At 41.8% G+C, this 27,471-nt stretch overlaps 1 protein-coding gene across 2 annotated transcripts in view; it reads left to right on the forward strand.

Moving 5' to 3' along the window:
- The window catches only part of FRMD3 (FERM domain containing 3), a 299,884-nt gene that overhangs the window by 238,498 nt on the left and 33,915 nt on the right, over positions 1-27,471 (forward strand). For both annotated transcript variants that reach the window (XM_056134756.1, XM_056134757.1), the window contains exons 11-13: positions 3,688-3,762; positions 4,278-4,346; positions 13,920-14,044. In XM_056134756.1, the coding sequence (XP_055990731.1) occupies positions 3,688-3,762; positions 4,278-4,346; positions 13,920-14,044 (269 nt within the window). The remainder of the gene's footprint in view (positions 1-3,687; positions 3,763-4,277; positions 4,347-13,919; positions 14,045-27,471) is intronic.

The raw sequence follows: 27,471 nt of genomic DNA on the forward strand, positions 1-27,471 counted from the left end.
TAGATCAGTTTGTAAGTGAGGTCAGGAAAAAATATAGGATACATGATTGAATAGGAAAATACTGTTAGTTCTTGGGTGCAGCACTGCTAAGGCTTCTGACAGACTCTAGAACATGACTCAAGATTCTCCCACTGACAGACCAAGAGGCTGAGCTATTTGTCTACTGACTTCTCCATTCATTTTGGTTGAGGGCCACTTTGGATAGTAGAGTTAATACTCTCCTGCATGTTTGGCTTGCTGTGAGCACAGGTTGACTGTACTCTCACAAACAGAAGAAACTTTTGGCAGTGAGTCACATGTGTTCATAGTAAGAAGCCTTCAGTACATAGAGATGGGTGCCAAAGGTTTGTGGGTAGAATGCTGTCACTCTAGGACTATAGATTACAGTGCTGGACAATTCTTCAGAAGCCATTTACACAGCTCGCAGATATTACAGGAAGCTCAAATTTAGAATCTTTCAACTATGTTCCAACCTCTCCTCTTTGAGATAACACTTACTGACTGGGAGAACAGTGGGGATGGATGGAGTCCAGAACTGGTTCAGAGGCAGAATGTTAATTCAGTGGGTAAAGCATTTACATTGCACATGGCTGACCCATGTTTGATCCCTGGCTTCCTAGTCCCACCAGGAATGCTCCCTGAACACAGAGCCAGAAATAAGCCCTGAGCACTACCAGATTTTTTTTTCATTTCATTTCATCATCCTGTTATTCGTCGATTGCCTCGAGCAGGTCCCAGTAACGTCTCTTTCATCCTAGCCCTGAGATTATATTCAAGGCTCTTTAGGAGAATGAGACCCATTATTGTTACTGGTATTTGGCATATTGGGTACGCCACGGGGAGTTTGCCAGACTCTGCCCTGTGGGCAGGCTACATTCGATAGCCTGCAAGTTTGTCCAAAGTAGGAATGAGATAATAAGATGTCATAAAAAGATGTCCTGATAAGACGTCGCACGGCCGCGAATGCACTACCAGATGTGGCCCCCAAAAAATGAAAAGAAAAGAACTCATTCAGTTCTGTTGCGGTATCAGTATAGCCCATTCTTGGGGCTCCGTCCTATACCTCTTCCCTTGTCAGCCCCCACAATCCCACCTACACACACAGAAATTCTCTCACTTATTCAAGTCCCCTCCCTGAACATCTCTGAACCTCCTGAACTTCAACTGACAAGGACAAATGAAGCTTTGATCCACAGCAGAATGAAGTAGTGGACACTGGTTTTCAAACACCTTTGTGTCATCACTGTCTTTTCCTGAAGTGAAAGAAAGTATAGGTTTCCTTCATGTGTTAGAGTATCTAAAACATAGAGAAGCTGTTGGCGATGACACTTGTGACTGGGAACTGGAAACCCTTCAGCCATTGCTTCTACTTCTCAGTACCTTAGGCGCTCAGTTGTCCTAGTGTTCCTATGCGTTTTCCAGGTCCTGTAAGGGGCCTAAGTCCCAGAAACCCTCTCTGTGGCAGACCACAGCTAATCCCTAGCTCTGCACTCAGGGGATAATATCCATTTCTGGGGATTGAACCCTAATAATCCTTACCTAAGCACCATCTCTCTGGTCTTATGTGGCTTTCTATTTCTCCTAAGACAAACACCATAATCTTAAACTCAGATACACTAGTTTTGGGCTTGGTGCTGGTATTATATGCATGAGAAGCTATTAACAGAATCTCAATCAATTAAAAACTTTATTAAAAATAAAACCTATACGCAGGAACTGAGGGTAGCTTAAGTCAGATCCTTTCAAAATAGGAACAATTCTTATGTGTGTGTGTATCTGTGTGTGTGTGTCTGTGTGTGTGTGGAGTAAGATGCTAGTAATAGTGATAGATACAGTGGTTTATAAGATCTTTAGTTCTTCATACTCATGTTCATACTTTATTCTCATGGCTTTTGTACTTGCTCGACCTTCTACCACTGCCTTCAATCCTTTTCCCTCCTGCATCTGAGCACAGACACCCTCTTCCTCATGGCAACTTGTGATTCACATGCATTCATTGTTAGAATGGCTTCTTGGACTCTATGTCCATTGCCCCTCTCTCTCTCTCTCTCTCTCTCTCTCTCTCTCTCTCTCTCCATAAGTGCAGAGACTGTGCTTCATCCCCGGGTCAGTGTGGTAGAGAGCAGACTGGGCATTTGGATAATACTTCTGAGCTTGTTAAAGGGAGATTCAGGAGACTCAAGGGGTGGTGATCACAGTGTCATAGCTGGGGTTATGTGGATGACTTGCTGGGAGTTCTTTAGTGTATTTTGTTCTGGGGGGCGGCGAGGGAGGGTGTCTGTTGTTTGATTGTTTTTTAGACAAAGGGCATTGGGCTACATCCTGCTGTGCCCAGGACTTACTGCTGGCTCTGTGCTCAGGGATCACTCTTGATGGGCCTCAAGGGACCAGATGCTATTCTGGGGATCAACCTCAGGTTGGCCATGTGCAAGGCAAGAACCTTCCCCACTCTACCATCTCTCTTCTCCTCTGTGTGTTTTTAAAGTTAAGATTTTGTGAATATCAACACTTTATGTGGTTCTGAATTCCTGGAGGCTCTTCTTTCTAATCTGTTGAGTTTAACTGCATAAACGTCTAGTGACAGAGTAGATGCGTCTTCACTTCTCTCAAGAGCAACACCTGTGTGAGATTCTGGCTTATATTCTCCTCTGCACTTCTTAATGCTATTTTGCTCTTATGTGTATGGCTCAGATGTGCTGAGTCAGTTCTTGGCTGGGCTTCCTGTTCTTTGTGTATCTTTGTCATCTACCTGTGAGGGTTTTTGGATGATAGTAGCTTAACTGGAGAAACCCAGACTTTAGTCACCATTTCCACAGCAGTGTGGGCCCCCGATTCACCCCAGGGGTGTGCACAGTAAGTGGATTCTTTGTGATAAGCTGAGCAGCCTACTTTGTACAGTAATGGCTTTATCCTGTGTTGTTAGTTATAGACACAGACAAGAGACTAGAAACATTAAATGACAAGGTTCAATAAACCTCCTGTGACAAGGAACTTAATGATGTCTTATGCTATAGCCTTCCTTCTTATTTTTCAGGTCAAAATTGGGAAAGAATTGTTTCTGCTATCAATATGATCTTTCCTTTTATGTAATTTGTGATCCAGTAACAGATTATGAAACCAAATATTATTAGTATTTAAAAAGAAAAGAATCAAAATGCATAGAAAGACCAGATTTTAATGCGTCACTGTCACTGTCACTGTCCTCCCATTGTTCATCGATTTGCTTGAGCGGGTTCAATAATATTGTGAGACTTTTTACTGTGTTTGGCATATCGAATATGTCACAGTTAGCTTGCCAGGCTTTGCCATGTGGGCAAGATATTCTCGGTAGCTTGCTGGACTCTCCGAGAGGGGCAGAGCAATTGAACTCAAGTTGTCCATGTAGGCTGCTTGCAAGGTAAACACCCTACCTGCTGTGCTATCGCTCCAGCCCATCATTTTAATGTCTAGAGTAAAAAATTTCATTTTGTGAAATATTTTTGGCAGGAAAATGTGTGTGTGTGTACATGCGCATGCATGCATGCATGCTCCTCTTTGTGCATACGTATGTGTGTGTATGTGTGGCAAGTCATACAATGAAATAAATTTTGTTCTGACAGCCAAATCTATCTGACTGCCATACTCTACAGCATGACCTGTTTGGACTGTAAGCCATCACAACCATCTCTGTTTCATTTTTTCTTAAAGGTATGCAAAATCCAGTCAGATCAAGACTGTGTCCAGCAGCAAGATATTTTTTAAAGGAAGTAGATTTCGATATAGGTGGGTAACATTTGGCTCCAATTAGATAAGGGTCTTGGGGATTCAGCTTAATGCTCAATTATTTATATATAAATGTTTTTAGTCAGTGTCCTATGTCCTTTGCCTCTGGTTTGGTCTTTCCTTCCTACATAGCACTTCTCTAATGTTCTTGAAGCCCTTATATTCTTTTGGGGGGGGGATAGGGGAGTTTTTTTGGGGGGAAGGTGTCCTACCTAGTAATGTTTGGTAGTTATTCCTGACTCTGCACTCAGGAATTACTCCTGCTAGTGCTTGGGGGACCATATGGGATGCCATGGATTGAATCCAGGTTGGCCACATGCCAGGCAAGTGCCCTACCTGTTGTACTCTCTCTCTCTAGTAGATAACTCTTTTTATTCAGCATTTAATTTACATCACAGAGAAATAAGCATGGATTCTTTAGGACAGGTCGGGTCATTGTGAACTTAAAAAGAGGGCATGTCCCCTGCACTTCTACCATGAGAGTGTGCACAGATGTTGTATTTCTGTCTTTTCAGTGGTAAAGTGGCCAAAGAGGTGGTAGAGGCAAGCTCCAAAATCCAGAGGGAGCCACCTGAGGTACACAGGTGAGTAGCATGCTCCTTGGGGTTCTGGGGAACTTCTGGGGTGGACAGAGGGATTTTAAGTCTCATTTTGCTAAATCTTCTCTAATATTACCACTAATGGTTCCAGCACAACACCTTCAGCTTCTTGGAACTCTCAGGTCACTTTGACATGACAATAGCATGACCACAGAGAGACTCCATTTTACGAGTTTACTCTGGAGATTCATTGGCTCAAATTGATCTTGAGCACCAGAGGCATGAACAGCATGGCTGGGAAGCATGACTGACTGGGCTCTGCTGTCTCCTGGTCACTGTGTCATTTGTCCGTTTAGAGCTGCTCTCTTTGCTTGCCTCTGTTCATCAGCTGTGACTAGTTCCTACTGACCCAACTCCCAGGCTATTTTACATGAAGAACTGGGACGCTGATCTCTCATTGGACTCTATTACCTCTCTGAGGAATGAAGCACTAGGTAGATCATTAGTGCTTCAAGGATGTCTTTTTCATTTAAGTTGAAATATATGTAAGTCTTGGGAATTAAATATTTTGTGGATCAGGTTGTATACCATAGCACTATAATTTTTATCAGCGCTGGGGAACCTTTCTTCTGCCAAAGACCATTTGGTTATTTATAACATTATTAGTGGGCTCTACAGTACAGGAAAATGGACCATGTCTGTCCCAGGATGCACCAGGGCTTAATCACATGATTTTGAGGGGCTTTATATGTCCCAGACTGAATATTCCCAAAATTTGATTTACAGGAGTCATTGTGCATCTTAAATCTCAACCATGCTTCATATCTGAAGCTAAATACTTCCTGTTTTGAGGGAAATACCATCAGAGGCCCCAGTGCTTCGGAAATTCTCACACACTGCTTAGCACTTGTAACTTGTCCTTCTTTCATATCTTTGAACTTAGAGAAGTCTCCCTTACGCCTGTATTTGCCTAGTCTCCCTGGTTTCTCGGGAAATAATGATCGGGGTGCCTCTCCACCTATCCTTTGGTATTGCCAAGCATTTAGTATGAGCTCCATCCAGAAGTTTACCGTGAACATTCCACCCCATTCTTGGTGCAAGTCTGTGAAACCAGGTTCTTCTGCTTATAGAAACCTACTGAACAAGTGAAGCTGGAACACCTCTGGCAATCCCCATGGAAGTCTTAAAGCTTCCCTGTAAATGATAAAATAATTTCTTCCCTTAATTTCTTCTCTGTACATTTAACTCTTGAGTCCATGTACTCATAACTCTCTTTCACTCAGTCCTTTAGCACCATCTCTCAGATTCCAGATAATATAAGGAGGGTTTTGTTCAGAGTAATAATACCAAGTCGACTCTGAGCGGGCCAGGTCTGTGACACTGTGGACTCTTACAGACACAGTGCTCAGCACTTAGGAGGAGATCAGTGCATATTTGTTGACTGCTTGTCTTAGAAGTAAATATGCCATCAACACTCTCTTTTCCTGAGGCCTGAGATCTGTCTGAGATGCTGCCCCGAGGCCCTGGACCTCCTAAGAGGCAGTAGTTGGTGTAGCCTGGCCACTCTCAGAAGCAACTTCTTGTTCCTATAGTGTAGCCAGCTGCACTGTGGAAAGCTATTTATCCTGAGTGTTTTATTTTTGAGTGATTTTAGCATCTTTGCTGCGGTTGTCTAAAGTGGGAGTAGAGTAATGAGGCTTTCCCTGGCCGTGTTTGGGTTGAGTACTAGTCTAAACTGGTGAAGATAAGGCTTCCATTCACTATCTTTCCTCACACTTCAGAGTTTGTTCTCAAAAGAATGTTAGCCCACCTCTACTAAGATGTGCAGATAGAAGATGTGGATAGACTAGAACAGTATCTTGAGATTATTCTTTAAAGAAAAAAGTATCAGGATATGATTCAGTGCACTGTAGTGAGCCCTTCCCCACAAGGAAGCTCACTCATATTATCTCACTGATCTTTGCCAATGATATGATCCCCAGTTAAAACTCACCAGGGTGGGCCAGAGAGAGTCACTGGCCCAGCTGAATGAACATAGGGCTGTCTCTGCGAGCCACCTGGACATTGCAGTCCCCATAGAGAGTCACTGAGAGGCAGCATTTGTACCTGAAAAGAGCAGCTATCTAGGAATCAGGAATTGACTCTTACCTTTGCTGTGGTTCTTACTAGCTCTGGTATTGCATAAGTCAGGCAGGTCCTCTGACCAGCGGTTTAGAAAATGCAATTCATAATACCACGTTCTGTGATTTGACTTATGATTTTTCACTTCACCTGGTATGAATTCACTTCACATGGCTATGCATTTGGTAGAACCAAAGACTTCGAATCTTTTGGTTTTTTACTTCATTAGCAATACAGGTTGTGATACTCCCTTATGAAGCTGGGCAGCACCATCAAGTCATAGCTCCCAGAAGCACAGTGTGATTCAATCAATTGCAAGGGATAGTCTACACTTTATTATAAGAAATCTATTAAATGATTGGGGACCAGAGCATATAGTATAGCAGATAGGGTGTTTGCCTTTGCATGAAAGCAACCCAGGTTTGATCCCCAGTACCATATGACCTCTAATCCTGCCAGAAGCAAGCCCTGGGCACTGCCAGGTGTGACCACCCTTCCTCCCTCCAACCAAAGAAAAAGAAGAACATTAGCTGATTTTACCCAACTGTAGCACATTTGAAATAAGCTAGGCTGAGCTTTGATGTTAGGTATGGTAAGTGCATTAAATCTACTTTAGACATAAATATTTTCCACTTATAATGTGTTTATCAGCACATAAGCCAATTGTAAGTTAAAGAAGATCTATATTGCTCTACACAACTATGGGGTTTTATTGTGAGGATTAAAATAAAATGCTTTACAATGCTCAAAAGGAGAGAGAGGGAAGAAAAGCACCTGCCATAAAGGCAGGCAGGGATTGGAGGGAGTTGTGGGTAGGAGTGATGGGAGAGAACCTGGGGACACTGGTGCTGGGAAATGTACTAGTGGAGGGATGGGTGTTAGAATACTGTATGACTGAAATCCAACCATGAACTGCTTTGTAAGGGTCTGTCTCACAGTGATTCAATAAAAAAGTTAAAAAATAAAATAAAGTTCTTTAAAAGTAATAAAATGGGCCTGGAGAGTACAGCGAGTAAGACCCTTGCTGTCTACATAGCTGGTTCAGATTTGATCACTCACACCACATATGAGTCTCCAAGAACAACCACGAGTGATCCCTGAGTGGATTCAGGAGTAAACTCAGTGCTGGGTGTGCCCATTATCACTCCTCCCGCCTCCTCCTCAAAATAAAAAGATAACAATGCTTTGTAAATGGGGCTCTAGCAATAGCACAGCCGGTAGGGCGTTTGCCTTGCATGCAGCGGACCTGGGTTAGATTCCCAGCATTCCATATGGTCTCCTGAGGACCTCCAGGAGTAATTCCTGAGTGAATGAGCCAGGATTAGCCCCTGTGCATTGCTGTGTGTGACTAAACACCCCTCCCCAAAAATACCCTATAAATGTAGGTGGTTCTATTGTTATAATAATCTCATTAACATATAAACATGGGAAGCTAGAATCTGTAGGCATGCTTATAGTGTCTTCCTATAGAATGTTTGGTAATAGACCAGCTGCACTTCCTTCCACTCCATAGGGTTGTACAGGAATTTACAAGTCTCATTTAGTTACTCTATTTATGCCTTTGCTTTTGCCACTGGGGTTAGAATATACTTGCAATTTCCAAAGGAAACCTTTTACCTCAATGCAGTTCTTTGGTTTGTTGTTTATTTTTGTTTTGGTTTGGGTTTTTGCTTTGGAACAACATCTGGTAGAGCTCAGTGCTCAAGGATCGCTCCTGGAGGACTCAGGGCTAATATGGGATAAAGGCAAACACCCTACTTCCAGTACAATCACTCCAGCCCCTGAGTGCAGTTCTTAAAGAAAATATCATTAGGAAATTGCTTTATGCAGGAGCACACACATGAATGGTCTGCACAGCTGGTTAAAATCTAGGTTTTACTGGCTTTCGTTATAAATGTTACACGATCAGATGACTGGTAAGCAGGCATAACCATGCACGCAAAGACAAGGGCATTTAATGCCTAAGGCAGATCCCTGGCCCTTTCCCCCAGGAACTGGGAGCTATTGGGCTCACATCCTGGTATAAACTAGGGTTCCAGATGATGTTTTTAGTTACATCTGCTTTACTACAGATGCTGTTTTCATGTTTCATTCGAACATACATTCACTCATTTCTTAGGCATGAAGCTAAGGGCTATGTTTGTGCCCTTCAGAGCTAGAGTCATATTCTCATTTTGTAGGCCTTGAGACCAAGGTATGCATTTACTCACTCTTGCAGCTAGAAGTAAAGTTGCTTTAATGTCATTTTTATCTGGGTTTTTGGGCCACACCCAGCTGTGCTCAGGACTTACTTCTGGCTTTGAACTCAGGGATCTCTCCTGGTGTGGGTTGTGAGACCGTCTGGTATCAAGGCTCAAACTAGAGGCAACCACATGCATGGCAAGTGCCATATCTGCTGTACTATTTCTCTGGCCCCTACTCACTTTAATCTTTAACTGTGAATTTTCATATCTTGTGTTCAATACCTGGTAGATTCTGGTAAATTTTTGCTCTTTTGCCAGCTGATAAGTGGATTCTGAGACTGGATAAATCTAGCAAATACCCTCAGTTGGTCACAAGAGATGTCAGTCCTGGAGGCAGTTGGTCCAGAAACTCAAATGGAGGGCCTGGGAGGGAGCTGTCTAGAAAACTGTCTGATACAGTTGTACATGGGATAGCCCCAAACAGTTGATAATTTAGGCAGTGAACTGAACCTCCTCTGGGTAGCAAAGGTGGTGTGCAGTATAAACCAGGCAAAACACTCTGTAGGGGCCAACAAAAGACTGGGCTGGAAATCAGGTGGTCCTGAATCTGCAACTTCACCGAGTCTCAGCTTTCTCCTCTGTAAATATGGCAGTTCTTGCCTATTATATGCCCATTTTGAGAGAAACAAAGGAATTACAGTGTATACAAACCATTGATAAAGTTTTTAAAATGCTATGAAAGGGTATTTGGTAAGATATTTTAAGTTTTGGTTTTTGTTTTGTTTTTACCGGACTGTTTTAGATAAATTCTTTTATCTTACTAAGGACTTACCCAAGGATAAAATCTGTAAATTTGCATACTCTAATTATTAACTTTAAATTTAGAATCAATTTATAAGTTTTTCATTCTATTTTTTTCTGGTTTCTGAAAGGTTAATGCTATTTTCCTTGGCTGAGAATTTGAAATTATAACTGACGACAGTATGGCCTTGACTTTATAAATAGAAAAAAAAATTGCAGGGACATCAGTTGTCCAAATTGCAGTGTTACAGCAAAGAATAACCTTAAATACATACCATCTTCACTAATAGAGTCCTACAAGTATTTCTAAATATTAAGACTTGAAATTCAAACTTTTACAGCCAAATGTTTAGGATCTGATAGCTGAACATCTAAATGGACAAAATAAACAAATACAGAAACTACTGTTCTTGTGCCATCACGGAAATTTGTAGTGGCTGTTCCGCATGTGAGCCTGAGTGATAGCACAGCGGGTAGGTCATTTGCCTTGCACGCCACCGACCCGGGTTCAATTCCTCCATCCCTCTTGGAGAGCCCAGCAAGCTACCGAGAGTATCCCACCCACAAGGCAGAGCTGGGCATTCTCCCCATGATGTACTCAATATGCCAAAAACAGTAACAAGTCTCACATTGGAGACATTACTGGTGCCTGCTCAAGCAAATCGATGAACAATGGGAGGACAGTGCTACAGTACTATTATTTTATTATATTTATGTTTGTGAACATAATATGTTTGTGTTAGTGGACTCTTGCTTTGAATGAAGCCTGCGTTCATTTGATTGTCTCTTTTTTAAAGTGGTAAGGAAAAGGCAGTAGAGGTTTTACCACTACATAATTCTTTACCAATTGTGGGTCTAAAAATTGGTAAAGGAAGGAGGGGCAATTACATTTCGATCCTAGTTTTGCTGTGTATTCCACTAGTGCTATCTTGGTGCCTGAGATCAGGGCCTGGGGTCCTCGAATTTTTGTGCTCCAGCAAAACCCCCAGTTGCATCCTCCTTTAGAATTCTGAATCTTGAACAAATGAGGGAAGAAATATTTATCTCTGAATCATGAAGTTGAAGAATCTAAGGGCTTCAGTCTGTCAAAGGGGTCATTTTGGGGGCAGATGGCACTAGTGTCTGAACCATTGTGTCTCTTATCTCATGAGCCAGACACAGGCCCTGGTTATAGCCTAGCAAGAGGAATTGTGAGTATAGGCAAGAGTCAGTGTCTTTCTGACCATCTGATGACAATCATGTAATCTCACTTGTCCTATCAACAGACAGTGGTCCGGTCAGTATAATGTTACAAGCGAGGGAGGTAGACGGCAGGATATTTATTCTCTCCAACTGAAGTGGTGAGATTGCTGATGGAGAACAAAAGATCATCAATGAATGCATTTTCAAGGGCCTTCCTTGTTGTAGTGATGCAGGGAACTCTGGGGCTAGAACATGTATGTAGGCAACTCAACTGGTGTCTTGGATTGAACCTGGCTCGGCTGTGTGCAAGGCAAATGCCCTCCCTCTGTAATGTCACTCTGGTTCTGATCCCATCTTTTAGGGATATGTTGGTTTTGGTTTTGACTAGAAAGAAGGAAGAGAAGGTTATCCAAACACCCAACAACAGTGCCCCACCTCTCTATTATGTCAGAGCAGATGGCTGGTGGCCCTGCAGCACACAGTACAGGTGGGTTCTCCATTAAAGAGTCAAAGTCTTGCTGAGTCACCCACATAGTTCCCTTGAGGTTTGCCATCAGTCACATCTACTGGCACATATCTGTTATCCCCCCCTTTTTGCAGGGGTGCACATCTAACTGTGCTCAGGCTCAGGCTCTGTGCTCAGGGATCACTCCTAGTGGGCTCAGGAACCGTATGTGTTGCTGGAAATTGAAGCAGTGTCAGCCACATGCAAGGCAGGCACCCTACCCACTGGACTATCTTTAGGCCTTTATCCTCCTTTTTATTTATTTAATTAATAAAATAATAATAATAATAATAATCTACTTTTTTCCCCTTCTTATATTTATTTATTGAATCACTGTGGGAAAAGTTTCAAAGCTTTCAGGTTTAAGTCTCGGTCATATAATGATCAAACACCTTTCCCTTCACCAGTACTCATTTTTCACCACCAAGAACCCCAATATTACCCCCTCCCACCTCTCCCAGTGCCTGTGAGGCAGATGATTTCGACTTAACTATTCTCTACACGGATTACATTTATTATTTTGACAAAAGACGCACCATTATTATTTAGAATTTCCCCCAACAATTAGAATTGCTGAAAAGGCATTGTGAAATACTTTGTTTTCTATAGCTGGTTATGAGAATCATATAATGTCTATTATATGGCTTTCATGGCCACGCAATTTTGGATTTCTACAAAGAGCCAGATAATTACAAGATTGTTTTTTGTGCGTCTGGTGTTATGGCCATGCCGGAGAGCTCGGCGGGGGGGCGGGAGGGGAGCAACTCATGACCTCAGTAGGGCGTGAAGGATGAGCCACTATCGCCCCCCTTCCCTTGAGATGCAGTTGCCCCATCACCGCTGGTTCATACCTGGCTTTCCAATAAGCTCTGAGGCCATAGCCACCTTGCTGCGGGGGGGGCGGGGGGGGGGGCAGAAGGGAGCAACACCCTTTCCCTCCCAGGGAGGCATGGCACTGTAGTTAAACGCATGGACCATTCACTTTTCTGCCACAAGCTGCCAGGCTCTGGACTAAGTCCTTTTGCCTCTGGAGCCATGGCCGTGCCAGAGAGCCATTCGTCGGGGGCAACTCGTGATCTCGGTAGCACATGAAGGACAAGCCGGTACTGCGCCCCTTCCCATGAGACTGCAGTTGCCCAGTCACCGCTGGCTCATACCTGTCTTTCCAGTAAGCTCTGAGGTGGCGGCCACCTTGCTGCTGGGGGCTGGGGGGTGGGGGAGGAAGGCGGAAGGGACCAACACCCTTTCCCTCCCGGGGAGGCATGGTGCCATAGTTTAACGCATAGTCCATTCACTTTTCTGCTGCAAGGTGCCGGGCTCTGGATTAAGTCCTTTTGCCTCTGGAGCCATGGTTGTGCTGGAGAGCTGCTTGTGGGGGGGCAACTTGTGACCTCGGTAGGGTGTGAAGGACAAAGCAGTACCGCCTCCCTTTCCATGAGACTGCAGTTGCCCCATCACCGCCAGCTCATACCTGGCTTTCCAATAAGCTCTGAGGCAGCGGTCACCTTGTATGTAGTCCAAATACATTTCTGCCAAAAGCCACTAGGTTTAGAGATTTTTTTTTCTGAATCTCTGGGATCATGGCCATTAATCAGCTTGATCAGGAGCCAGAGAGGCCATTTGTAGGCGGTGACTCAGGGTCTCCCTGGGGTGGGGAGGAAAGGGCTGGTTCCACCCCCATCTGGTGAGGCCCCGTGTGTCTCATCACTGCAGGCCCAAACCTGACTGTCCAGTGGTCTCTGGAGGATGGCGGTCACCAGGCCGCCAGGGGGAACAGGCCAAGGCACGAAACCCATTCCCACCTGGAGTGGCCCAGCCCCAGTAACCTACTGCAGGAACAGGATGCATTTCTGCCAAAAGCCTTTGGGTTCCGAGATTTGTTTCTGAGTCTCTGGAATCACGGCCATTAAGCAGTTCAATGAGGAACCAGAGAGGCCATGCCTCCAATTACATAGCTGAGCCTGAAGTGGTTTGTGGGTGTGTCTCTCACAAACCTAACTTTTGGACCTTTACTTTCTTGGTAAACTTTGCCCCAAGTTTTTGTGGTCTGGTCAAAGGCACAGCAGCAATTTTGGGGTATCTGAAATTCTGACAGTGCCACCAGGCTGCTGATGCACTTGCCTGACAGGTAGAGATTGACCTGCTGGCGGCACCATACCCCCTAATCTACTTTCTTTTTAAAGGAGAAAGTAGAACTAGGTCCCATGACTAATTATGAGCAGGTTGTGAATATTAATTATTAGTATTGAAGACTGGACATCCAGCAATACCAACATAGTTCTTACCAGTAGGACACCTTTTGCCTGGCAGGACTTTTTTGTTTTTATTTTCTTGGCAGTCATTAAATTATCCTGAGTCATGGCTCTTACTCACTTTTTGCCTTTCTAATTCAGTGATACCTGTCTCTAATATCTTTTTCGCTCCCCATATCTTTTTCAAATGCCTCTCTTTTCAGTTCGCATGCCCAAGTCTAATAACGTATGGGAAAATACATTTTCTTTCCCTTGGTAGCATTTGAGCACATGTCTATTTTGATAGAATCTTAAGGATCGAAAAAATTTGTGTGGCCTGAGTGATAAATATGGTTGGTAAGACATTTGCTTTGCACGTGGCCAACTTGGGTTCAATCCACATGACCCCCTGAGCACTGTCTGGTGTGGCCTCAAAACAAACACAAAAGACTGTATCTTGAGTGTTGTGTTATCTTTACTACTACCCGGATTTATTGTGTGCCTAAAGGCAATTCCTTGCTCAGGCAGCCAAGTAAGAAGAAGGGTTCTTACTTAGAATGGAAACCAACTCTTCTTGTCTTGTATCTGTTTTCAGAGCCAGCATCACTCAGAGCCGTAGTTCCCATTCCTTGAATAAACAGCTCATCATTAACATGGAGCCCCTGCAGCCGCTGCTGCCTTCTCCCAAGGAGCAGGAAGAGGACATGTCTTTGAGAGAGGGTGAGTCCATTTCTACCCAGGGGCGGCCTTTGTCCCAATGATGCTCATCTTGAGTAAAGGGTGGGCTGGGGATTTCAGATTTGTCTTGAGTAAATAAACTATTTGCAGCTGAAAGCTGGCTTTAATTTGGGAATTTTAATCAATATCTCTTGGAGAGAGTTCACTGATAGAGTATTCCTAAAATCACATGTTCCAGTAGTAAAGGTGTTAGAAGGCCAGTGTTCAATATGGGAATTTCTGGACCTATGTAGCTACTCATAGTGATGTTTATGTTTGTTAAAATTAAAAATTCAGTTCCTTAGTTACAGTAACTATTTTTCCAGAGCTAAATTGTCACATGTGGCTAATGCCAGCATGTTAAACAACGCAGCCCAGGAATATTTTCATCATCACAGGATGTTCTATTGGATGGTTGAGTTTCATTTGAAAAAAAAATAGTAATTAAATTAGTGGTTATAAAGAATTCTCCACAAACATGGTTATGCTAGTTTTCTCCTTTGGCCTCATTTTTTCTTCATCCTTATATTTCACAGATCCTTGTCTGATAATTTTGATATATAAGGTTTCCTTTCACAGAAAAATTATTTTTGTGTATGATATAATATATGTGCTACTGGGCCTGGGTATTTTGTCAGCTAAAGGAATCTTACTTTAGGGATGACCCACATTACAGATATCTGGTGATGCAAATCTCATACTCTTTAATTTCAAAGTAAGCTTTATAAAAGTCTTACAAAATAAAGTCATTAGATATAGCCTGCTTTCCCTTAACATTTTTCTTACATGTATGGTTTACTATTCCTTGGCTTTATAGGTTTTAATCTCATAATTTAAAATATAAATATGGGGCAACTTATTGTGTTCCCCCAAAACCAGCAACACCTGTAGCTTCACAACCAAGATTTTCAGGGAGAACATTTCAGCCCAAATAGGATTATGACTTAGGAAGCAAATATCCTTGGGAGTTTTAGCAAATATCCTGGCAGCTGATAATTCATACTGTTGCATTAAAATGTTTTAGGGGCTGGGAGATACTTCAGAGTTTAGAGTGCGTCCTAGGTTTAATTCTCAGCTGCAGTCATCGGAACCCCTCTCCTCCAGCATTGCAGAGGATGACTTTGGAAATCCCCAACACCCCCTTTGGTCTGTGTATCCCCATCACTCAGGGCCTAAGGAGCTTCACAGCCTTGGATTTTTGCATTGATTTGATAACCTGGTTTGCCAGAATTGCTGGTGGGGCCCCAAACCTCCTGACCTTTGCTTGGGATAGTGTGTTTTACGGATACGAAGTAGAATCAAACAACTGGCATAAAAATTGTATAGTTATATATATATATATATATATATATATATAGGAGGAAAGTATGCAACAGATGATGGATGCATCTCAGAAAACACTTTGATCCCCAACTGGGCACAAGAAGATTGGTAATGAGGATGGTCTATTATCAACCGGCTCCTTAAGTGACATGCTAAATTGATTTTCATAACTCAAATATCTCTGGGTTTATGTTGCTTTTCAGTATTACCCCTTTTTTCAATAGACTTTAAAAAATATTTTCCCCATTTTATTGACAAAGAATTATAATTTTAAATATGTATCTAATGTGTCCACTAGGGAATTCAATTAAAAAAAAGAAAGAAGGAAAATAGAACCTATGAGAATCTTAATGATTTACTCTCCACATAACTTCTTGGTTAATCCCATTGTGTTAGCTACATTCCTATTATACACCTTAGTTTTCTAATACTGATTTATCCTGTCATTGTAAGTGACACACTCCACTAGCTCTTCCTCCCCCAAAATATGATCTCTGTTTCTTTCTAAAGTTATTGTTTGTGGAAAGTTATTGTTTGTGTGTGTATCTGTGTAATCATACAACTGTTGTCTTTCTCTCTTGACTTATCTGATTTAACATAATGCCTTAAAGTTCCATTCATGTTTTCACAAAGTGGTAGGACTTCCTTGTGTTTTATTAATAGTTGAATAATATGTATACAAACATGTATGTCTTGTAACTTATAAGTCATTACCTGTATAGGTTAGATCTGTGTTTTGACTATTGTAAACAATACTTCAATAAATGCAGAAGTAGAGAAATAGCATCTAAGGAGAGTGTTTTTGTTTCCTTTGGATGTATTTCCAGATGTGGACTTGCAGGATCATGTGATAGTTCTATTTTTAATTTTTTTTATAATCCTCCATCCTGGTTTCCATAGTTACTGTACCAGTTCACAATCCCACCAACAATTCACCGGCTGACCTGTCCCCTTCTCATTCTTTTTTTTTTTTTTTTTTTTTTTGCTTTTTGGGTCACACCCGGCAATGCACAGGGGTTACTTCTGGCTCTGCACTCAGGAGTTACTCCTGGCGGTGCTCAGGAGACCATATGGGATGCTGGGAATCGAACCCGGGTCAGCTGCGTGCAAGGCAAACACCCTACCCGTTGTGCTATCGCTCCAACCCCATGTCCTTCTCATTCTTGCTCACATTTTTTAATCACTTGTTTTTGATGGTGGCTATTCTATCGGGTATTAGATGGTGTCTTATTGTGGGTATAATTTGAACTAACTTAATTATTGATAATGCTAGATATCTTTCCATGTACATGGATTTGGGACATGTGGGACATTATTTAAAATGTCTGTCCAGGTCGTTTGCTCATTTTTAAATTGGATTATTTAGCTTTCTGCTTTTGAGTTTGAATGGAAATTACTTTTTCTAGAGCTGACTTGGATAGAGGCTGTTTCAGATAAGGAATAAGAAAGAAAAAGACATCTATGGTTTGGAATTGTGAATGTGCCTACTCTAAAAAAATGGAAGGTTACATTTTTGTAATGTTTTTTAAAATGTTTTATAAAATTACATTTTGTAAATGATGATCAGTACAGTTTGGTCGAACTGTTTTTATGAAGAATATGAAAGGCATACCATGTCTGCCTTAAGAGCAGCCCCTCACAGACACCTCTGCCTGAAGGAAGTAAAGTACCTGGAAAATCTATTACCTGACTCCTTCCTCCCATTTCATTAGAATCTTCCATTTAGCTTCATTTCTCATAGTGCAGTTCCATTTCTAAATAGTGACTTTGTCTAACAACTGTGTGGACAGGAGATAATAAATTATGATTAATTGCAATAAAAATAATTTTCAGGGCCCAGGGCAAGTAAGTAAGGTGCTTGCCTTGCAGGGACAGCAAGTAAGGTGCTTGCCTTGCATATGGCCAACTTGGGTTTGAGCCCCAGAATCCCATGTGGTTCCCCAAGCCTGCAAAAGTGATCCCTGCATGCAGAGCCAAGAGTAAGCCCTTAGCACCACCACTTGTGGTCCCCCAAACTGTAGCACTGTAGCACTGTCCTCCTGTTGTTCATCAATTTGCTTGAGCAGGGCCCAGTAACATCTTCATTGTGAGACTTATTGTTACTGTGTATGGCATATCAAATACATCATGGATAGCTTGCTAGGCATTGCCATGTGGGCAAGAAACTCTCGGTCGCTTGCCGGGCTCTCCGAGAGGGGCGGAGGAATCAAACTTGGGTCGGCAGGGTTGGCCACGTGCAAGGCAAACGCCCTACCTGCTGTGCTATCACTCCAGTCCAAAAACAAAACAAAAACATTTTCCAGGAGTCACAGAGACAGATCAAAGAGCTTATTTTGAGAGTAAGCATGCTTTGAATGTGGGGGCCTGGGTTCAGTCCGACCACCTTCTGGTTTCCTGAAAACTGTGACCCCCAAGTAATGCACTAGGAGGATCAGCTGAAACAATTGGGAATAGTTCCCAATCTTTGTGATTACAATAATAATAATTTTGATTATGCATGATGGAAATCTATAAGCCATATTTCCAATTTTTCAATTGTTTTAAAAATCTTAAATTATTTCAGTAGTTGTGGGCTGGAGCAATAGCACAGCGGTAGGGCATTTGCCTTGCATGCGGAGCGGATGGCCTGGCCGAGCCAGGTTCAATTCCTCCGTCCCTCTCAGAGAGCCTGGAAAGCTACCGAGAGTATCTCGCCCACACGGCAAAACCTAGCAAGCTACCTCTAATGTATTCAATATGCCAAACACAGTAACAACAAGTCTCACAATGGAGATGTTACTGAGCCCACTCGAGCAAATCAATGAACAACGGGAGGACAGTGCTACAAAGCTTTCAGTAGTTGTAAAGTTCACATATTAGCTCTTACTCTTAAAAAGTCAGATTTATAAGGGTCAAGTAGATAGATCAATTGCTGGAATGTATCTTTAGTATGAGAGGGGTTTGGGTTCATTATATATCACAATGGTCCCCTAAAGCACAGTTTGGAGCAATCCAAAGAAGGGACCAAGAGTTGTCCCTGAGCATGGTTGGATGTAACCCCAAACCAAATGAACAAAAATGTCCAAAATAGCTTATTAAATGTTGAGTAATTTTTATTTTCTAGGAGATAACGTTTTGAAGCTCAGGCAAGTCAACAGTCTCAAAATAAAATCAACATAAAAAGAAGAGAAGCAAAACTGAAAATACTATTAAGTGTCTAGTATGTGGAGTGAACTTACTAATCTAGGAAAAGAGAGGAATTGACTCAAGTACTGCAATGTACCTAGCTCTGAAGTACTCAATACCATTATTTCTCAGTCACTATTTTCAGGTTAAATTCTGCTCCACGTGTTTTGTATTTAAGTGCCAACAATTGGAATTTAGACAGAGATGCTATGAGTTTATAATTCTCCAAGATATGAATAGAAGAGAGGCAGAGAATTTTTTTTTAACACAAATGCCTTTACGTTTTCTTTCTGGGTGCATAGAGGGTGATTAATTTTTGTTTCATTCTTGACTTTTAATATTTTTCAGACTCTATGTCTGTGCAAGAGAGAGATTGAAAAACGATGGATGGGATTCATTTCCTATAGCAGCTGTGACAAGTACAATGGGTACAATCAGTAGACCACACTTAATTGTATGTGTAGGTTTGTTATAGATCTCAATCACCCATGTAATATAGAGTCAAATAAAAAAAACAGGCAGAAAGGGATGGGTACTTGATCATTGTATAACTGAAACCCAAGCATAAAAATTTGTAAGTCTGCAACTGTACCTCATGGTGTTTCACTAATAAAAATTAAAAAATAAAATAAAATAAAAAATAAAGGGAGGCTCACCCCTCTCTATAGCCTAGGGAACCTCTGAGCAGCTGCTGGTGGTGCCCTTGAAAGGCTGCATGTTCAGGAAAATCCTTCTGCCCAGTCTCAAACTTTAAAGGTTTCCTTCTGCAGGCTAAATCAACTTTATTACACAAATAGGAACCGAAGTAATAGAACCATTGGATTGTCAGGGTACAAAATTTTTCTTCTAGAAATAAAATGAAATGGAATCCCCTTTTAAAAATAAAAAAATAGGCAGTATGAGCAATGATAAATCCTTGACATAGAAATGCAGAAATTCCTATTTTGGGTTTTTTTATAATCTCTACCCTATCTTCCATAATGGCCGCATCAATTTGCAGTCATAGTAACAGTTTTTTGTTTGTTCCACATCTTCTTTAGTACTTCTTGCCTTTTTGATACTAACCATTCTATCAGGTGCAGAGTGATGTCGTATTACACTTTCATTTTCCTAAAAGGAGATGATGAACATGTTTTCATATGACTGTTGGCCATCTTTATATCTTCTGTGAAAAATTCGGGTAAAGTAGACAAGTCTTTGTTGGATATTACAAGATGCTTAGCAGTTTCCCTTAGTCAGTAGATACCAATAGTTCCTCACCAATTTTGACACCAAAATGTCTCCTGGTATAGCCAGATGTTCCCTAAAGAACAGAACAGAGCCCTGTTGAGGATCACTGGGGTGGAGAGACAAAGGCCGATAGGAAACATTGCAATCACCTAGAAGATAGAGCAACAACAGTCGGGCTGAGGCAGTGGGTCCAGGGAGAAGACTGTGGTTTCTAACTAGAAAGCAGCAGTTATTGAAGTAAGGGCATTGATTATATGGCAGATAAGAAGCCCAGAGACTCCTATTATCCAAATTCTGCTTCCTTTTCCAGATTTTAGGCAACATTTGAGATTTTAAATTCAGTACCTTTAAATAAGAGACTGTTGACACAGTTGGAGATATAGTATAGGTGGTAAATCTTTTGCCTTGCATGGGCTGGACCTGGCTTGATCTCTGATACCACATATTTTCCCTGAGCACTCCTAGGAGTCAGTGGCGAGTACAGACTCAGGAATTGACCCTGGGTATTGAGAGTTGTGGCCAAAAAAAAAAAAAAGTGAGACTTTTGAGACACAGAAAGGTTTAAATGACTAGTGACAGTCACACGGGAATCAGTGGCAAAAGTGACTTCACTTACAAATGGAATCACTCAGTGTGCAATACTTTACTGAGCTGACACTTTGGCAGGAAGGAGACTCAGGTGTCACTGCTCACCTTTGATATTACTTTTCTCCATAATGGTTCCATTTTTTTTTTCCTGGTGGAGCTTCAAATTACACTTCTTAAAGCTAAAATTTCTAAATAGATTCAACTTGGCAGCATGAGTCTTGTTAAAAGTGTTGTCTAATTCAAGATTTCTAAACACCAAAATGCACGATTCTCTAGGAACATGAATACTTATTTGTTTGACAGGCTCTTTCTTTTTTATCCTAGAATTTCATGTTCTCTAAAGACAACAGAACAAAGCATTATTGCTCAGATTTTCCCAGAGGCTTCTGAGGAGAATGTGTGACCCTGCTAGCCCAATGACAGCTGGAGGATTATCTTTGAATGTGGCTGTGCTCAAAGAGAGGAAAAACAGAATCAGTTCCTAGGTACTGCTAGGCCACAGGGAAGTCTTCAGTCTTATATCAAAGTTGCTTAGTTGCTCTCTTCAGGATATGAGTTTTGGAAAACTTCAGATGACAATTGAAAATCATTTGAAAAGTGCCACTTTTTTAATATTTCAGAAGAGAAAATATGTGAGTGGAAAATTTTCTCTATGATAATGGCATCTTTAAAGAGTCATCAAACTGAACAATGTTATATATGCAAAATTGAATAAGGTCTCCAAAGTCTAGCTCCTAAAAGGCCTTGCTTTATTTGTGGTATGTAAATTTCATTATGAAAAATAGTGTATTATGGTGGAGAAGAGGGGATGAAATTAACTGCTTGGTAGATGGCAATATTGATGCCCATTGAAGATTATTCTTGCTTACCAGAAGGATAATGTTGGATATAGTAACTAATAGGAAGGAAAATCTTGATTTTTTTCCACTTGGTAAATGAAACAAAATGAAATTTTAAAATATTTGACAACTGTTAGTGAAACAAAAATGTAGTGGAGACATAAGAATTTCTACAAAAGACTGTCTTAAGCCTGACCTTGTGAATGGATTAAGGGTGATTTAAAGATGCATTTGCATATGACCTAGAATCAAAGAATAGACAAAAATCAAGGACAGTGCTAAACTAATTCTCCTAAATAAGCCTCCAGCAAAGTCCCTTTAAGTGTCATGGATTTGTGCAGGAAGAAATGGGGGTTTCAATTTAAGTTTTTCTGTTTCATTAAAAATTTTTCACAGTACTGGGACATATCAAAAAGAACCAGTGCTGGAGTGAATGTGGAGAGAAAGGGTCTCTCATTCACTGCTGGTGGGAATGTCTATTGGTCCAGCCTTTCTGAGAAACAATATGGTCATTCCTAAGAAAACTATAAATGGTACTTTCATGTGACCAGCAATACCACTCCTGAAAATATACCCTATTGGCCCAAAAACGCAGTGCAGAAAAGCCATGTGCAAATGTCATTTTGACTGTACTTTTTTGCCTTAGCAGCACCTTCTGAGTCTTCTGGACTCTTTTCATCGTTCTCCCCATGTGGTGGGGTTTTGTGTTGTTTCTTCATATCGGTGTGGAGATATGGAGACTGAGATGTTACTTGAGATTGCTGGGTATGAGTAGATTTCCTGTGGCCCAAAATTAGACCATGCCCACTTCTACAGAAGCCATGCCCACTTATGAATAGGCCATGCCCCCTATGGGTATCCAGTGTGTGTTTGGGGTACAACCTGAGGGAGGAAGAAGACCTGCACAGTGTTGGGGACAAACAGGAAGAGGCTCAGGGATGGTGTGCGTCCCAGGGTCCTAGAGGACACCTGGGACGCATGCATGGAGAAAGCCAAGTCCCGGGTTCTAATACCGATGGACTAACTGACCTGGGGCAGGAAGAAGATCGGCACAGCATCGGGGACAAACAGGAAGAGGTTCAGGTATGGCAAGCGTCTGGAGTTAAATTTTTAACTTGAGTGGTAGCTTTGGGGCATATCCGTGACTGTTTGATCTTCTAGAAGTATAGGAAATTTGGAGAGGTAGCCCTCCCCTGATTCCTTGAAAGCCTGGAGATTTCAGTCACAAAACCAGCATACCTGAATTTTTCAGTGGATTAATTTCTGAATGAGACTCATCCAGAGCAGTTGGGTCTGGCTGGGAGCATAATGGCAATTGTGGAGTGTGGAAGTTTTTGGCTGCCAGAGCTCTGTTTGGGTGAGCAGCTCTGGGCTCACTCACCCCTGCACCCCTTCTTGAGTGACCCAGACAACTCAGCCTTGCACAGAGCTTTAGAAGAATCTCTGTAACTTGTTAGTCTCTCAAGACATATTTATGAGACAATTTAAAAAAATTAAAGATGTTTATAGTGTCTAGGCACTCACCATATTTGGTTTAGTTGGAAAATATCAAGTACATAAGGTCTATAGGTGAGCCTGTGAAAGCGTTTTGATATATAGAGTCAAGTATTCCTTAACTCATTCCCACTTCTAAGATATAAGAGTATGATGCATGGGGTCAACTGTGTGTATCCATGGGCAACATCAGGTGGAGCCTTTCAAAACTACACAATGACCCAAATCCCATGCAGGAGAAGTCAGCTAGCCCAAGGTTACTTTAGGTTACATTGTAGTTTTGAAAGGAATCTTAAATTCCTTTTCCCATTCTCCAGACTCCAGTCTCTCTTCTTTACACTGTCTAGTATGAAAATTTTGCTCTTGCCTTTTTTTTTTAACTTTATGGATGTCATGATCATGGACCAGACAGATTTACCCTTTCCTTATTCTCTCAAATGTCTTTCTTGCCTACCATTTCCCCCATGTGCTAAGTCATTTCTTCTTTTCACTTCAGAGTATGCTAGAACATTCATTTGGAGTAGTGCATTGGTTTTTAAGTTCCTTTTATGTTGTGTTTCACCACATAGAAGGAGCTATTTATAATTCTTTGGATTTTTTTTTGTGTGTGGATATGTTACTTGATGGCAAATCAATTATACGTGTCCTAATTGCACCTGTTTCTGCTATGCTGTTCATAGTTGTTGTTTGTTTCTATTTTCTCTTCTTGTTTTGTTTTGTTCTGTTTTGTTTTGTTTTGTTTTGTTTTGTTTTGTTTTGTTTGGGGTCACATCCATCACTGTTCAAGGATTACTCCTGGCTCTCCAAGCATCACTCCTGGCAGTGTGATCGAACTCAGGTTGTCAACATGCAAGACAAGCACCCTACCCACTGTACTATCACTCTGTCCCATTTTTTTATTTTCTTATTATTTTTTATCTTTGAAAGAAAAGGGAATGCCCTGCCACAGAGGCAGGGTGAGATGGGGGGAATGGGGTGTGGGAGGGATACTGGGACTGGTGGTGGTGGGAAGTGGGCACGGGTGGAGGGATGGGCGTTTGATCATTGTGTAATTGAAACCCAAGCACAAAAATTTGTAAGTCTACAACTGTACCTCATATGTCTCACTAATAAAAAAACAAGTTTTAATCAGAAAAAAATCAGTTCCCAGTTTCCTACTTTTAAGGAACAATCAGCTTTAATGTGATAATCATTAACATGCCTGTGCATGTTAATGCCATGGATATAAAATCCGTGTGAATAATTCTAAAAAATTCTAAAAAATTCTGCTTTGTTTGATTAATTTTGAAAGCACTAAGGCTGAAAATATGTCATAAGTTGAATTATTGATTTATTGATCAATGAATTGGAAATATATTTAACCAAGTGCAGAAAAATATGGATTAATAACTTGAATTAGAAGTTACCTTAAAAAGTCTTGTTCTGGGGCTGGAACGATAGCACAGCGGGTAGGGCATTTCCCTTGCACACAGCCAACATGGCCGACACAGGTTCGATTCCCAGCATCCCATATGGTCCCCCGAGCACCGCCAGGAGTGATTCCTGAGTGCATGAGCCAGGAGTAACCCCTGAGCATCGCCGGCTGTGACCCAAAAAGCAAAAAAAAAAAAGACTTATTCTAAGTCTCATTTTAGATTGCACAGGTTGGAGCATCCTTCATCTTTCCCACTGACATGCAGAGTGCAACCCAACCTGCTACCTCAGGAGCCAAAGGCTAATTCTGCAGAATAGGAGTCCAACTCCTGGTTTTATTTATAGCTACAGCATTGGATTAGCAGAGACAAAATTCAAAATGCATTATTGCATGTATTGAGTTCTGGAAGATAGAACCACAGTTTAGGTCAACCGTTCCTCTAGGGTAGGAGATGCCCCAATCAAATAAGGTCAACTGGAGAAAGACCTGAACCAGCTCTTCAAATTCATGTTTGCAAGCTCTTCCAAAGCCGTCGTGTTACCTTTGTGAACTTTTCTTTAGCATCTGTTTCCTCTTTGAAACTTGGTGTTTGTTGTTTGGTATCAACCTAAGGACTCACAAGAGGTTTATATCTCTTGAAAGAAACCTTTGAAATTTAAGTATTTGCACTGCAGAGGGACCGCTAAAGCCTAGTCCCAAATGCAATTCAAATGTATTTTATTTTGCAATTTTTGGTGTATTTACATCACCAGAGGCTAACTGTGTGCACTGTTTCTTTTCTATGCTTGTGTAATTCTCATAAATACACTATTTTATGAATGATTTATATCCCCAGCACCCAATAGTCCTTCCAGGTTCTATATTAATGCCCTACCTTGGGGTTTTGCTTTGTTTTGATATCACTTTTGCTGGGCAGGGTATGGAGGTCTGGTGGAGGACAATAATCAGTACTAGTGACCTAAGCAGGATCAGCTGTGTGCACAGTAAGTACCCTACCTCCAGTGCTGTCTCTCTGGCCCCTGCATTCATGCCTCATATCATGGAGAAATGTAAGCTCCAGTCTCAGCAACTCTGTTGGAAGTTAACTTCCTCTCTTCTTCATCTGTCAAATAAGAAAATTGTTTTTGAGTTCCATCAAGTGCTTTCTAACTCCTAACCTATTTTTTTCTCTTGTGCCACACCTGGCAGTTCTCCGATCTTAATCCTGACTTTGTCCTTGGGAATCATCCTGGTGGTGAGGCTCAGAGTGCTATATCAGGTGCTGAGGATTGACCATGGGTTGACCATGTGCAAGCACCCTTCCTGCTCTGTTATCTCACGTTCCCCTCTGACTCTAAATTCCATCATCATCTTCATCATCATCATCATCATCATCATCATCATCATCATCATCATCATTATATTTTTGTGGTACCAGGGATTGAACCCAGTGCCTCACATGTCACATGTGAAGCTTGATCTCTCTCTCTCTCTCTCTCTCTCTCTCTCTCTCTCTCTCTCTCTCTCTCTCTCTCTCCTACCTCTCTCTTTTTTCACCCCAGCCCATATCCCTGGACTCCTTTTTGATTCTTTTGCTCAAAGAAAGTCTAGCCCTATGGCATAAAATATTTTACGGTGAGAACAGAAACTAGGGGACAGGTATTTTTTTTATAATATTTTAGACTTGGAAGGAATGGTGAGAATGTTCTAGCTGAGGGCTTGGCAAACTGTGACCCACAGTTGAACTGTTAGCGTTTCTCCTAATGTGAGAGTTAATGGTTACATTTTAGAGGACACATCACTACTAGTGGGACAACTCAGGGACAGAAAACCTTCGTGTGTCCAAAGGCACATAACTAAGTAAGCGCTGGAGCTGAGATCCAGTCCTGTTTTCCAGGTTCCTTACCTAGCAGTCATAGAAAAGGTCAGTCACATCTAAAATGCTCTTCTCATTCTCAGCCAGCCAGCAACTGAAGTCCAGTTTCATTTTCAGTTCCACCAAAAGCACAATGGGAAATGACTTGGTGAGCACATACATGTGTCCTCAGGTCATGCTGAGCCTTTGGTTTTCTGTCATAGTGTGTGAGAAGCTAGTGAGTTCCAAGAGACCAGTGTCACCTCAGCTGGGACTCTGGCGTGAAGGCTGCAGACCGAGTATGATGCTGAGTTCCCCTCAGAGCTGGGCTTGCTGAGGAAACCCCAGAAAACTGGCTTACCTCGGGGAACCATGTTCTGATTCAAAAGTGGAATTCGTTAAATAAGAACGGGCTCACACTGGGCCTCTTTCTAATTACTCATTTGCTCTAATAATTCCATGTGGAACTCCCCAAATCAGCCCTCATGCTCAGACTGGCACTTTGCTGCTTCACTGAAGTATAATTAATTGCTGTAAAAGATTTGGATAGAAAAGAACACACTCAGCCAAGTGTCCCATGAAGTAATTTGATCAAGGTCCTTGCCGGCTGGCATTTGAGCTGAGGGGGAGGGAGAGACGGAGCAGCGGGGGCCTCCAGCCTGCAGTCCATGGCGGGGAAAGCATATTCAAATCTGTCTCCATGAGACAAGGAGACACTCCTGCCACCTCCCCAAGAACTGAAGGAGCAGGGAAGGGAAAGCCACTGTCCGAAAGCAGAAGCTATCATGTTCTGAGTGTCTGGTGCCTCCCATGGTCACTGTGTATTTCTGTTTTCTAGAGTTTTCGTCAGTGGGTTGGTCCTGTTAGGAAATGTTCTGATACCCAGGCTTAAATGGAGGCAGAATTTCACAGACTGGAAACAAGAGTGTGGTCTGTGGGAGTTAGCTCAGGCTGCTGTGTGAGCTGCATTCCTTGGAGGCCCAGGCTGGCAGGCTCATAGCCAGAGAGTTTAGGGATGAGGTTTTTGCCAGTGGCCACATGGCTGGGTGTTGAGGGTAACCCCAGTGGTGCATATTCAGATCTGTCTCCAGAGGCATGTAGAGTCTCTTGCTCAGCATGGCTGATAGTGAATTGGTGGTTGTATGACCATCATTTCCAAACTGGAGGCTATGGGTGATGGGTACATATAGTCATCAACTTGGGGGCATCAACTATTCAGGTTTTATTGGTATTATATCTCTGTCCTCTCCTTATATATAAAACCATTGCAGTGTAGACTTCATGATGGCCATACTACATGAGAACATCTCTTATGTTTATCTTGTTTGTAAATATGTAATATGCCTTTGGGTTAGCTAAGTCTGGGCAAATTTTTTCCTCCTAACATGGTTTGGATACAGCTTTATGGATGAATGCACTAGGCTGAAAAGGCAAGATGTGTTTTGAAACTGTGAAATCTCTGTTCATGCCAAAACTCCAGATTCCTAAAATAGATATGAGAGCTAGCTGCTCTAGTTACAGTGGGGACATGCCATTTTACATG

The sequence above is a fragment of the Sorex fumeus genome, unplaced genomic scaffold (assembly GCF_029834395.1).
Source record: "Sorex fumeus unplaced genomic scaffold, SorFum_2.1 ptg000106l, whole genome shotgun sequence".
In the NCBI taxonomy this organism is placed as follows: Eukaryota; Metazoa; Chordata; class Mammalia; order Eulipotyphla; family Soricidae; genus Sorex; species Sorex fumeus.